At 34.0% G+C, this 13517-nt stretch overlaps 2 protein-coding genes across 5 annotated transcripts in view; one reads left to right on the forward strand and one right to left on the reverse strand.

Annotated features, from left to right (window-relative positions):
* Window positions 1-232: 232 nt before the first annotated feature.
* LOC129002742 (V-type proton ATPase subunit F) lies at window positions 233-8686 on the reverse strand. 2 transcript variants are annotated; one of them, XM_054430770.1, is made up of 6 exons: window positions 8495-8686; window positions 6651-6732; window positions 5853-5935; window positions 4289-4411; window positions 3146-3208; window positions 233-625 (listed from the first exon to the last, which is right to left on the reverse strand). In XM_054430770.1, the coding sequence occupies exons 1-5, from the start codon at window positions 8546-8548 to the stop codon at window positions 3182-3184; spliced, it is 369 nt and encodes a 122-aa protein (XP_054286745.1). In that variant the 5' UTR covers window positions 8549-8686; the 3' UTR covers window positions 233-625; window positions 3146-3181. The 2 variants fall into 2 exon arrangements, with proteins under 2 accessions (XP_054286745.1, XP_054286744.1); XM_054430769.1 differs by lacking the exon at window positions 3146-3208 and having other exon boundaries at window positions 8495-8683.
* A 2426-nt stretch (window positions 8687-11112) lies between these two features.
* Window positions 11113-13517, forward strand: part of LOC129002771 (kelch-like protein diablo) — a 30578-nt gene continuing 28173 nt past the window's right edge. Inside the window, exon 1 of one of the 3 annotated variants that reach the window (XM_054430817.1) lies at window positions 11113-11287. Coding sequence is in view for 1 of the 3 variants with exons in the window: in XM_054430815.1 (XP_054286790.1) it covers window positions 11351-11529 (179 nt within the window). In the remaining 2 variants the exon portion in view is untranslated. Of the gene's footprint in view, window positions 11530-13517 lie in introns of all 3 variants that reach the window. The other 2 variants (XM_054430815.1, XM_054430816.1) reach the window with 2 other exon arrangements.

Genomic DNA, 13517 nt, shown 5'->3' on the forward strand with positions numbered 1-13517 from the left:
CGGCAGATTGGCCACAAGAGTTAAAATAATAAAGAGTTAAAAACGGCATAAAAATGACGTGTCATTTTAAACTTAACTTTTAAAAGTTTTTCGGATTCCCAGACCCCCGCCTTGCCCCTTGTGTCAATTTGCTGTTACCTTTTATTCTTGTCGTAGAGAGACTATTAGTGTGCATGTGTGACCTCATTCAAATTGAGCACTTTAACCAAAGATAAATAAATAACAAACTTAATACGAGTAAATGTTTATATTAGTTTAATAACATCATTTACAATCTCTAAGGTAATATACAAACATCTGGAATGGTTTGTGTTATTGACATAAGTACCATTGAATCAATCAAAACATTACCAAATAGGAAAACACTTTTACAATATATTTAATCTACAAATAAATATACAAAATCAAAATATTTTCAGCGACATAACTTTTAGAATTTAACAATTTGTAAGATGCAGGAAATAGTACTAATACTGAACATAAAACAATAAAATTATCTATATGTTTGAACACTTTACATACATGTTTCTTACAAATAATAAGCACTTCCAATTACCAATTAAAACCATTTCTTCTGAATGGTTCGATCGAAGGTCTAATGCATGTCTTCGGGGTTGAACATTCCCTGTAAAAAGAAAACAATATTTAGCATAAAAAATCGTATGTAACAATACATTTTGTACAAACTCTTTAAAACTCTTCGAAGATTACTAGTCGGCACTAGAGCCATCCTTAGGCACATGTAAAAGGTGCAGCGGGCCCTATACTTTAGGTGCTTGGTGCAAAATACTAAAAATGTTTACAAAGTCTATGAAGTTTATGTTCATTATGAAAAAATCAAAAGGGGAGTAATATCATACATCAATATTTTTCTGAGTATTGTTGGGACATTACTTTTTTGGTAGTAAGGGGGAAGGGGGGGTCAGTGTTTGCACTGGGCCCAGCACCATCCAAGGCCGGCACCTTGCTGATAAACATGTTGCATGTTATGTGCTAAATTGTCAACACGCTAGTCATGCATGAATGACTGATGAACAGGAAAACATGACTGGTGAAGGAACTAAAACATTACAAGTACCACAAAGACAACAACAACAGTTTGCACAACCAACACTGTAGTTTCAGGGCAAAGGTTGCACTAGGGCTAGAATTTTAGCTATCTTTAATTAACCATGTTATGCACTCTTTTAGAGCACTAATTTGTTAGCCTATTTTATTTGTTTGCTTTAAAAGGTAATTATTTAATTCAACAATATTTTTAATTTCATTCGAAATACTGTACAAATATGTATCAGGCTACTGAAAAATATTATGCATTTATACTGACAGTTTTTCAATGAAATCTTGTATCTTCTTGTAAGGGAATCAGAATTATAACTGGAATGAAACACACATTTTATAATCCCTTTCAAAACTTTTTTTACATGAACGGTGAAATATATTATTACACATTACCCATATATACATTGGGTTTAATCTTTAATCCAAAGTCTGCTAATCTGAACTTCCAGCAAATTTGAACATAAAAGTTTCTGTATTTAGTGTTCAGGCCACAGGAAAACCGAGAAAACCATGAATTGCACAAGAATTTTGTGGACCAAAAAGTATGTGAACTGCACGTCAATTTTATACCAAGAAATTAGGAATGGCCGCCAAAAACCTATGGCCAAGGGTCTATAATTTAAAGCTATCCTTTCGTTCTCTTATGTTTGTCATAAGAAGAACGCAACCCCATAAGATTAACAGAAGTTTTGCTAAAGTCTTACTTAATATAGAAAAACGTCATTTCTGCCATCACATAAGATGATCACAGCATTACTGTAGATGATTGATCACAATGTTGCTGGGATTGTGGGAGATGAGACGATCACAGTTTTTATGTGATTGGATGGTCATTTACCATAAAAAATACATTTTTGGATTTTTTTAAGCAATTTTACTACATTTATAGCTAATCTGTGCAATTTGATGATTTCAAACAGTTGCCAATCCCAAATAGTTTGAATTTGCAGTTGTCTGCCGTACTCTCGACACACTAGGTAAAACAATCACAAAAAACACACAACTAGCTTGTAATTTATTCAATATAAAATTTGGATGATTAGTCATTTCCAACAAATACATATTATGTTTTGATTAAAAGGTTTTTTCCACCGTGAAATAGGATTCGTTAAATGGGATATTAGCAAAGTTTCAACTATTAAGCTTGATTTTTCATATATAATAGTCTTCGTACCAAACAAATATAAAATTGATTACACATAACTTCATAAAAAAATTGAGACAGTAAATACCAACATAACATCACTTAAAACCAAAGTTACTTATAAACATTAGACACGCTCTTAACTGATAATCGAATTATCCGCCCTCGCTCGTAAAATATTACAATAATACAATATTACGTAAAATATTAGTTTTAACCAACCTTGTTTAAAGAGCAGTTCTGTTAACTACTGCTTTCTAGAAATCATGGCACTTCCGCTTCCACGCTCGGTGATGGAAACAATACGCTAAACTCTACAGGATGTTACTTCCCCTGAAAGTATTTGACTTTACCGTGTTTTGGGTTTATTTGTGAATTTTCTATCGTCAATACGAGAAAAGGAGATAAGTGAAGTTTATTTTGTAAATAACGCAAGCAATACTTAAGAATATTGATTATATAATTCCAATTGAATAGCACTTAATTTTTTTAGCGATTGCCCATTTTAACCCACTTTTTGAATTATCCGGTCATTTTAGGGTTGGTTAAGAGGGGGTTTACTGTGTTTACTGAATACGGATGAGGTTGGAGGGGAATTTCCGGCTAGCTACACACACAACTTCTAAAAAAAAAAAACACTTTTGATTAAAATTTTGTTTAGAGCATTAAGTTTAACACATTTTTGTACAAATTTCACCATTAAAATAAGACAGAAAATCAGCTCAGGTAAGAACCACAAAGTGTGCTGACAAGAATTTCCATGTGGCAAAAAATACTCTGATCAAAACCTTGAGTACTTTTATTATTTTTTAAAACACCACTCGGCATCACTTGCAAAATTTTAACTACAAGTTTGTACGGAAGTTAAGTGTTAGAATGTGAATTAGTGAGGCACTTCCAAAGTCAAAGACCAAATCCAAACTCTCATGCATTACCCACAATTTAACAAAAATGATTTTTTCGAGCGACGATTCTTCAGTCCATGTCATCCATATTTATATTCTACAGAAAAACATAACTTTTGAAGAAAAATAAACACATACAGGAACATAACCATAACCTACTAGCTGAGAAGCATATGTATATCAACGCAACCTCAGCCATAATTCAAACGTATTGACAGAATACATCCTTTTTACCTGCTTTTATAAAAGGTTATCTGTAGTATAAGTAGGCCTACTACTTATCTCAATGTCTCAATGCTTAAGCCGGGTTTTCCTAGGCGCGGAGTCGGTGAGCGGAGAGAGGAACGCGGAGAGCGGACTCCACTTGTCTTAGGCAATTTAATGTTACTGTTTTCCTAGAAGCGGAGCGGAATGCCATGTTAATTTCAATTCCGCTCTCCGCGTTCCTCTCTCCGCTCGCCGACTCCGCGCCTAGGAAAACCCAGCTTTATACATGAAAAATTATCAAATTATCACTTTGAAAAACCACAAAACATAAATGATTTGGTTCATTCTTTTACTAACCAAGCAGTTTAAGGGGTTTCACAATCTACGGCTAATTCCATATAAAGTAGCCTATACAACTACGTCATACGTCTCGTGTATACTACGAGAGCCTTAATCTGGCAAAGAGTTCTAAAAAGGACTAACTAAAAAATAGACTAACTCTATAAAAAGTGTAAGATGAATGGTTTTAATGATGCTTGATATGCTGTGGAAAATAAAATAGAAACTTCTAGTGATACTTGCCCAAATCAACCTACTACTACACAAACACTAAAGACAATTACCATACAACACACTACTTTCTTCAGTAATAAATCATTTTTAATTGCTTACTGGTGAAATTCCAAACCTGAAACTTAACTGATCACATTAACACATTTGCTCCAAACACTTTTTTCTCGATTTTGAAGATTTTATAACCCTTGTTGTGTACAGGTAAAAACTCAAATGTGTGCCACCAGTGGACACTGTTACTATGGCGATTGTACACTACAAAATTGCATTTCAGAGTACATGGGAGTTGTTTTAATGAATAAAGATACAATAATGTATTCTGAAACTGTTGAATTAGACTAACACGCATTTTTATTGACTGACAAAAATTTGACAAAGTTAAAAATGTACAGTATACCTTAGCCCTGCGCAAAATGGAGTCCTTGCTGGCATCATAAGGATGATCCTTGGAGGGGATTTCCAGCACTGCGGGGACCGGCTGAGTGTGTGCATCAATACAATGGCGGATCAGTTCTGCCACCTGCACAAAAACAAAACAAATAACTTCTTGATCAGCATTGTCATTCGCGTCATTCGCCTATTGGGTCTGATGATGATTGGAGTGTCCAATCGAAATCGATCACTACTTACCATCTGTTTTGTATATTTACCGTCTTGTGAGTAGCAGTATAAGTGTAAACATATGTTTTAAGTGTTATAAGACGTTTCTTTTATTTACTTTCCGTAAAAACAAAACTGAAGTGTGAGTTTTACTGATGAAAATTGGACATAGCATTACCTACTTGTATACATTGTTTGTTCTAATAGATAAATACCCATTGTTTGCCATTTTTACCCAGAGAAGAAATAGGAAGCCAAATTAAAAAACAAATAAAAGATCGTGAGATTAGAATCAAAAATCAAAATGGAGGAGACTTGCAGACAATTATTGATGTTTAAATTTCATTTAAACCTACGATCAACATCCTGGAGAATTGGTGAAGATATATTAAATACCTTGGATAAAGCTTTCTCTATGTTACATCTAGACCATTTAAAGAATTTTTAGATGAGAGATGAATAACGAGAGATAATATAGATCAATTAACGAGAAGTTGCTGCTAATCTGAAATGTATGCCTGTTCCTGTTGTTCTTTAAACAAAACAGTAAAACAACACTTCCATAAGGAGGAAAGAAAATTATGCTTTATTGTAGGCCTACAGGTTTTCTTTTGTCAGTGGCGGCGGATCCAGGCTTTTTGGGGGCCCTGGGCATTAGACTTTGGTGGGGCCCTAGGTACTAACCCCTGGGGGAATACCCGTCAGGCAAAAAAAAATTCCCTAATGTGTTTTTGAGGCTTTTTTAACGAGTTAGCTGTGTTTGATTAACTTATAAAACCGACCTTTCTAGTTTTTTTTTTTTTTTTTTTTTTTTTTTTTAAGAGGTTGGCGGCCTTTTTTAACCTTGCATTTGCCCGTCCACATAGACTAAGCGCCCGTGCGTGGATCGTTTACAGCAAAGCAAGAAGTGAGCCGGTACAGTACAAAGGTGAACTGTACTGATAATATGTTATCGGCAGTGACCAGGATCCGAACCCACGACACTACTGCCTTGGGCCCGAAGTCCGCGACGCTACCAACTGATCCACCGACTCACTAAATCATCAAAAAGTACTAAATCATCAGCCTGAATATTTGATCAGTTGGCAGTAGGCCTATAGGTAGGTAGTACACATTGACTGAAAATAAATATTTATTTTATTTTAGATTTCTATGTCTCTTTTACTCTTTGCTTGCTTGTAGGCTGGTTGAGCTTAAGGGCCTCGCGTTACTAACCGACCGACCCGACCAGCTCTGGATTGTTAGGCTCGCTCGGCCCTGGATCCGCCACTATTTTTAGTGGAGAGCAAGTTGGGCAAAACAATACACGATATCTTTAAAATAATGACTTACGTAGCCTTGAAATTGAATACTGTACTTACGTTCTGGTTAATCAAGATGATATCCACATCATCCCGCTTGATGAAGCGCTTGAACGTTTCCTCAATTTCACTGACACTTGTGTCTAAAAACATACAGTAACTTTTAAACATAAATATCATTACTGACATTTAAGGTGAGAATAACCCAGTCTACGGTGATGACTTGCCTGGATAAAATACATTTAAAAAGCTTTCTGTAATACTTTCTCTTTAGCAAAGATACATTCTTAATTTTTCCACAATTACAAAGATGTTTATGACCTAAAATTATAAAGCCGGACAAAAATAAAACATCAGAAACAAACATCAAAATCCATCATCATCGGTATAATTATCAGCACCTGACAAATGAAGCTCGCCAGACGGCTAATGTCCATAAATAAATGATCAGAAAAAAATATCAAGAATATTAATCAAGTTTGCTCATTAATCAATGATTTTGGTTTCATTATTGAAAGGGGGCTTTAAAATAAACAAATATGATAATTAATTATAGTATTAGCATGACCATGTCAATTTTACAAAAGTTGGTGAGAAAATTCAATTTCCCTACAATAAATTCCAATCTTACCATTTATTTTTGTACAAATTCTAACATAGTTTATGGCAGGCCCTCATGAACAGTGTATTTGGGATCAATACTTGCCTCACAATTAAATTAAAGTATTAAATTATAATACCTCAAATAAAAATACAGTACATGATTGTTATGTTTAAAAAGTGGTCTTTGACACAGTACCTAACTAAAAACGTTAAATATTTGAAATTAACTTTAGACCTCCCTCTAGGCATACTTACTCTTGTCAACCACCATGAAGTTGGGCTGTCGATTTTTGTTTATTTCACCAACACCACCGAGTAGGAATCCAACACAAGTATCCTGAAATATTAAGTCTTACATTAAAAATGTTATATAGGCCTAATCTCAAGCTCAATAATGGAAACTAAATATAGTAGAGCATGGAGACTCCTACACATCTATTAAATAAGAAAAGTTTTAAAATTGAACATTACAAGGCTATGGTTATACTTATAATAAGTGAGCAATGCAGTGATTCTGTACCTATCACGTGACGCAGCTGGCTTATTGGCTATGCGTTTTCCTCTTCTGACTGATTAACACGTTCGAGGGCTGACGGCTCCGATCAGAGTCACTGCATAGCTTTATAAAAATTAGTCTGATGGGAGCTCCGCATGTATCGGGGATCACCAGAACTATTTCAGCCTGTTATGCCAGTTCCATACTTCATTTCAGCAGCATCCGTTTTGGTTCCCGCCACTTGCACCCCTAGCGGGTGACTCCCAGATCTTATACACCCTTTAGGCCTAATGCAGGAGCTCTTGTTGCAATTTAAGGTTACCTTGTTCAGGCTTTTCAGCAGTGAACGTGTTAATCACAATAGTTTATTGTTTTGAGACGCTTGATCTTACGTTTACTGCCAGGTCTAAATTAAGTTAGTTTGAGTTAACTTACTTGATAAGCTACCTACTTTATAAGGAACTGATATTGCCTAAGTAATGCATTATTAAGTGATATTTAGCTGTAGACGCCCTCAACAACCTGTTGTCAACACAAATGAATCTTTAATTCCGAGTAGCCTATTTCAAAATAACAAAAATGAATGGGATAGACTTTCATATCTGTTGTCAGAAACAACCGAATGAAAATATCGATTGACCTAACCTAAATTTAAGTTACGGTAACTACTTAACCAAACTATGAGTTATGTCGAATGAAATTAATCGATGTATCGAATAATCGATCTATCAATATTTTCATTAGGTTGTTTTTGACAACAGATATGAAAGTCTACCCAAAGAGTGTAGCCTAGGCCTAGGACCTACACTAACTTAAATACTTAGGTTATTTGCAACTTGCTACCTTATTTTGAACTTTTTTAATAGACCTAATGATTTGACAACCAATGTTCTTGTAAAATGTTGATAAAAATGGAGAACTATTTAGCGATATACCTATGAAATATGAAAAAGTAAGTCAGGCCCTACCTGTTGTAGTCTAAACAAAAGCCCAAAACTCAATATTATACTGACGGGATTAGACAAACAAAAACAGATTTTAATGTGACAAGTTCTTAAGTCAAATTCAATTCAATTCAATTATTTAAGATGGGGACGCCACTATGTGCGTATTTTAACCCAAATATGAGTGAAGGATGAGTGTAGGATGAGTGGCGCGATCTTGTAGTCTTGTTAGTGACTAAGGCCGACATGTTCCTTAGACACAGCTGTTAATTAATAGCCCATACAGCTAATGGCAACTAAGGGACCTACAGTTTATAGTGGAATCCGAACCACATTTTTCCTTGTAATTTACGAATTGGTCTAATTATCAGGATAATACTGCGGATAGTCGTAGTACTCACTAGTGCGGACGTTAATCCACACCAGGGAGCATCGCATCCACAGTGCATCCCTATAAATATCCACAATTCGTGACCTCCCAGTAGCTGGATTACAGGACGACGCCACCCGTCCCAGTCTGTATAAATGTAGGCTATGTGAAGCAGGCCTGATGTGAAGGAATTAATAGGCTACCCTTGTTTCACTAAACGTTAGGTCTAGGTCTACAATCTTAAAATTGAGTGATAGGCCTACATAGTTATACTTAACAATTAGCATACCTCATCTCCAATTACTGCCAGTAATTTACCCTTAGCTGCTGAATGTAAAGCCATACTTTGACCAAAATACACAACAGTAACTTTTTAAACAAGAGTTTATGTAATTATTCAATGTTTTAGTAACTTCTCATATAAAGATAGGTAATAATTTGGACAATTTGGTTAGACTTGATCACAAAAGTTGACAATCTCGTGACTTGAACTCATGACAGTCCAGCTGTAGCAGTTACTACCAACCAACCCAATATAATATGAGCGGCTAAAATCTTGGATTAAGAAAACTTATTACATTTCTGGGCACATACATATTAGGTATCCTCTGATATATCCACATTTAATATTAGTAAACGGTCACAAAAATGGAAAAGGTTATCTCTTAAATAATTTTACTTCAATAAAGGAGAATGCATTCCATCTGGCAATGATATCTTATTCAGCAACAAAACTGGTGGTGGGCATCGTCTATAGTTTTTTTAGGTACTGTATGTTGGTAAGCCACAAACGCAGCTGTGGTGAAAAGAAGCAAAACTTGCACTTGCAGACGAGCACATCAGCACAGCACAGCACAACATTTGTTTACATTCTAAAGGAAAACATTTTACTTAATTAACCCTACATCTGGCAAGAGGCTCAATGAGCTGAATTTGGCAAGTGTAGTGTGAGATGGCAGAGGCTCATTGAGCCGAATTTGTCATTGGCACACTCAAACACATATTTTCTTGTGTTATGATGGAATAAATTACTAACAACCTATACTGTTGTGAAGATGAGATTACGGGCTTTATTTTTCATACATAAAACATCTACGGGCGTTTCTATATACGCGTATGGGAAATTTTGAAAACAGGTGATTTTTTATAGTGCTGTGACAGTGCAGTACAAAACTCTTTAGGCGACTTATTAATAAAGTTTTTTTATAATTTAGGCCTATTTATTTTTTGTTTGTACAGTTTATAGCCTATAACCATGCTTGTAAATATACTTTCTTCATTATAAGTTTATTTCTAATTTAGGCCAAGGCTATTTCATTTTTTGGTTGGCAGCCAATTTTTTGCGTAGGCTTAGCCGATTTTAATTTTGTATGCCAAATACAATGTAGGCTTACTTTGTAAATATTTGTAATAATCATATTTAGTCATAAAATATATATTTCAATGTTTTTCAACCCAGTTTATGACTTGTTTTTTTCACCATATCACTTTATAATGACTTGTCACTTTTTTCGAAAATGAATTTTTCGGTTGCGACTTTCTACAAAACACTCTATAGGAGACTTATTACTTAGGTTTAGCAAAAAACCCTATATATATTCTAAAAGTACATAAAATTAGTAACAAAATTTATATCTCAGAATTTCATACATGAGGTATTGAAGATTTTATAATCATTTCATTCATGCGAATATGTTATACATTTTTCATAAAAAATGTAGAAGTTGTTTATATTTTGAGTTTTTTAATTTTTTCAGTTGCAATAATCAGTAAAATACAAATATTTATTGAAAGCCCTATGGTTTTTGAGTATAAACATGCAACTTTTATTGACTCTTGGAATTTATTACTATTTTTGACATCACTCAAAATTTTATTTGCGTTTTTTTTGTGAAAACACATTTTGAAAGATTTATTGACTTTTTACTAATCCTTTTACAATTATTCCAAAAGTCTTTATATTACTATGTAGAGTACTAAACTGCCAAACTTTTTCCAATATATCTTTATAAGAAAAAAAAATTGTAAAACTTCTTATAATCAATAAAATTTCAAATTTTATTTGTCAAAGTAAAAAAAAAAAAAAACTTATCTCTTTGTTACTATGACAACTATGAGTAAAATACCCCCGCCGCAGCAAACCTGCCGTCTAAGCGAATTTCCATTTGGCCGAATTGATTTTTAATTGATCTATTTAAATAACATTAGGTTTAACGAGTACCTAGGTTTGCTGCTACAAGGAAACTAATAAAGTAGTGTGTTTTTAGTAAAATATTGATAGCTTACTATAAAATAAATAAATTTGCCAAGTTTGATCAAAATATATCCATAAACAAGCAAACTACAACATTTTACAATATTCTCCATAAGAATAACATGGGAATTTTAAATTTACCATTTTTTTAGTTTTCTCCATAATCATTAACCGTACAAAAACACTTTGATATACTGAATTGTTTGTTTTTTTAAGCTCTTTAAGAAGGTTTAGAGAAAAATTGGGAAATTTTGTGTTTTGAGGGTAAGAAGTGAGAAAAACCAATTTTTACCCCATAAAACCCCCCATAAAACCCTGTTCCCATGGTCTGATCATGCTGGATCGCGAACTCATTCAAGTTTATCCCGCCTTACACCTTCAAACCAAATTTTATCAAAATCGGATAAAAATTACTCAAGTTATCGTGTTCACGGACACATATATATATATAAATCTATATATATATATATATATATATCTATATATATATATATACATATATAAAAATTTGAATGAATGGTGTTTTTGGTCTCTGGGGACATTAAAATGAAAAAGCAAATCGGTCCCGGGCTTAAGTCTTACCATGAGACCTACGGTAATAGCTACTTCCCTATAGGGAAATTCGCTAAAAATAAATAACTTTCACTAAATTGTTCATTGTTTTGTGCTGAATCAGAATATATATAATTTATTGTGTTTTCCATTCAATATAACAGAGTTATTAACAGTTTAATGAGGCCACTACCAAAGTTGACCAAAACCTCTGCCATCTCACAGGTGCACGGCTAGCAGACGACGCCGCCAGATCTAGGGTTAATTATTGTAGAAGTTAGTAGGTATAGATATTTAAATTTAAAATCTTACATAATATTCACAGACTTTTAACTTACTATGGCATCAGATATCGTTGACAATCTACTCTATGAGGATAAATTGTTATCTAAATCCATAATGGAAGGAGCAACATATTTATATGAAAATTCTATACTGTGTGATATCTTGTTAGACATAGAAGGTAACAAAATAGAAGCTCACAAAGCAGTTTTAGCTTCAGCATCTCTATATTTTAGGTATATCTTTTCCTATTTTTCTTACATATCAAATTATTCCAACTAGCTTATAATTATTCATTTTGCTGATGCACAATAGCCTACTCTGGGCCCACCTAAGCCTAATTCAAACTAGGCGTAGGTTTACGTAGGTGCGTAGGAAGGACACCCACAGGGCTTAACCCTTTGAGCTCACCAGGCCGGTTTAAGTTATCATCCACTTAGAACTAGACAACATCATGCAATATAAAAAAACGTACAAATCCTACGTAAATTACTTTTGCCTAAATAGCTTCTAACATTACCAGTAACAGTAAAAAATAATTAGAACTAATTAGGCTATAAAGACAAAATCTTGTACATAAACTTATGTAGCTTTTTAGTTGTGCTGAATCAATGTTCAGCATGTAATTCATAGTCAGTGACATAACTTTCTATCTTATGTTAGCTTAACTTTAGAAAAACAGCTTGAAATTACTTATACCTGATGTATGTGCCGCAAAATAGAAGTCAAGTTTATAACCACTAGTCTACAATTAATTGAGCGTTGCTCACTAGCAACAATAATCTTTTCTACATTGATAGATTTAGACCAATAGGTCTGATCATTGAATTAAGTAACTTAGTGGTCTTAGAAACTGTCTCTCCGTCCAGTAAATTGAGGGTTTGATTTTTTCTCTGGAGCTTTATGTACAACTCATGAGCAAGTTCCCCAGATAGAGACAAAGTGTGATGGAAGAGGTCCGCCCAAATTAAAATACAACTTAAGGTGGAAGTTGTGGAATCTTTAGTACCTCACCTCAAATCAGGAAATTTGTTAATCCTCACAAATGTTTCATCTACCGAAAGATTGTTTTGAAATAATTTAAACCTCTAGATTATGAGGTTCAATAAAAGTAGGCCTTTATAATTACATTGCCAAAATTGTCTGCATTTTTAATTTGTGTATTTCATTGCTTAGAGTTAAGCTCATACTTTAAAAACACAGATGTCATTTATCAATAGCTATAAATTAATGATGTTCTAATAATCATCAACATTAGATTGTTTCAAGACTGGTGTTTGGACCCCTGATGAAAAACGTAAAACATGTCAGTACAGTAGAATCCCTAATATCCGGCTTTGCAATTTCTGGTCCTCAGTTTATCCGGTCACTTCGTGGAATCAATACTAAAAATATTTCCCACAGTTGTACCATGTAGTCTCCATGATTTGAGCGTTCTCACAGGTTAAGTTATCTAAATTCCTGGTCATAGGCCTATACGTTTTTAGCGGATTCACTACTTAGTTGAGCTAGTAGACTCCAAATGAGTCCTAAACACTACTTTTAACCCTCCGAGTGTCACGCGTCATAAAAACGACGCACAACACACTTTGTGTAGGGTCACGCGTCGCTTTTAAGACGCACAAACATCGTTTACGGCGAAGGCTCTATGACTGACTGAATCGGATTGAACTGGATCGAGTTAGGTATCGTTCTTTCCGTAATATTCTAAGCTTTCTAAAGAGGTCTATCTCTAAGCGCTATTCATTTTAGTTCCGAAAATATTGTAGCAGACAGCTGACGTGCGTGTATTTGTAAACAGCTAGGTTCCCCCGGACCGATGACTGATGTGTTTTATTACGTTTATCATTGTTTTAGTGTTAAAAATCAAAAGTAGTGATATACGTGGTGCATTATAAGAAGATTTAAGTGGTTTTGAAGTGCTGGTTGATGATCCTGAAGAAGTAGGTAGTGATATTGATGTAAATTATCAGCCAGATTCCTAGCTATGGTTAGGCTATGCATTCTTAGCTAAACGCTATGTAATGAAATCCGTTTTTCGCTCATAACTTATTTATTTGATAACTTACCTCGCTATATGATTATATATTTGTAATCCTCATTAAATTTAGAACAAAGTGGCTATTTTCAAATATTTATAGGCCTATAATTTATACAATTTCATTGAGCGCGAACTTATTTTTTTTTTGAAAATTTTCGAAATTATATTTTTTTTTACCTAAAA

Source organism: Macrosteles quadrilineatus, unplaced genomic scaffold (genome assembly GCF_028750875.1).
Source record: "Macrosteles quadrilineatus isolate MER2022 unplaced genomic scaffold, UCM_ALF_1.0 Scaffold_9__3_contigs__length_116548681, whole genome shotgun sequence".
NCBI classification, from domain to species: domain Eukaryota; kingdom Metazoa; phylum Arthropoda; class Insecta; order Hemiptera; family Cicadellidae; genus Macrosteles; species Macrosteles quadrilineatus.

Excerpts from the sequence above, each read along its gene's own strand:
- LOC129002742 (XM_054430769.1), bottom strand. The coding sequence starts at position 8,548 with ATGGCTTTACATTCAGCAGCTAAGGGTAAATTACTGGCAGTAATTGGA. Across the intron at positions 6,733-8,494 it reads TGGCAGTAATTGGAGATGAG|GATACTTGTGTTGGATTCCT; the intron begins GTATGCTAATTG and ends TTAATATTTCAG. Across the intron at positions 4,412-5,852 it reads TCATCTTGATTAACCAGAAC|GTGGCAGAACTGATCCGCCA; the intron begins GTAAGTACAGTA and ends GTTTTTGTGCAG.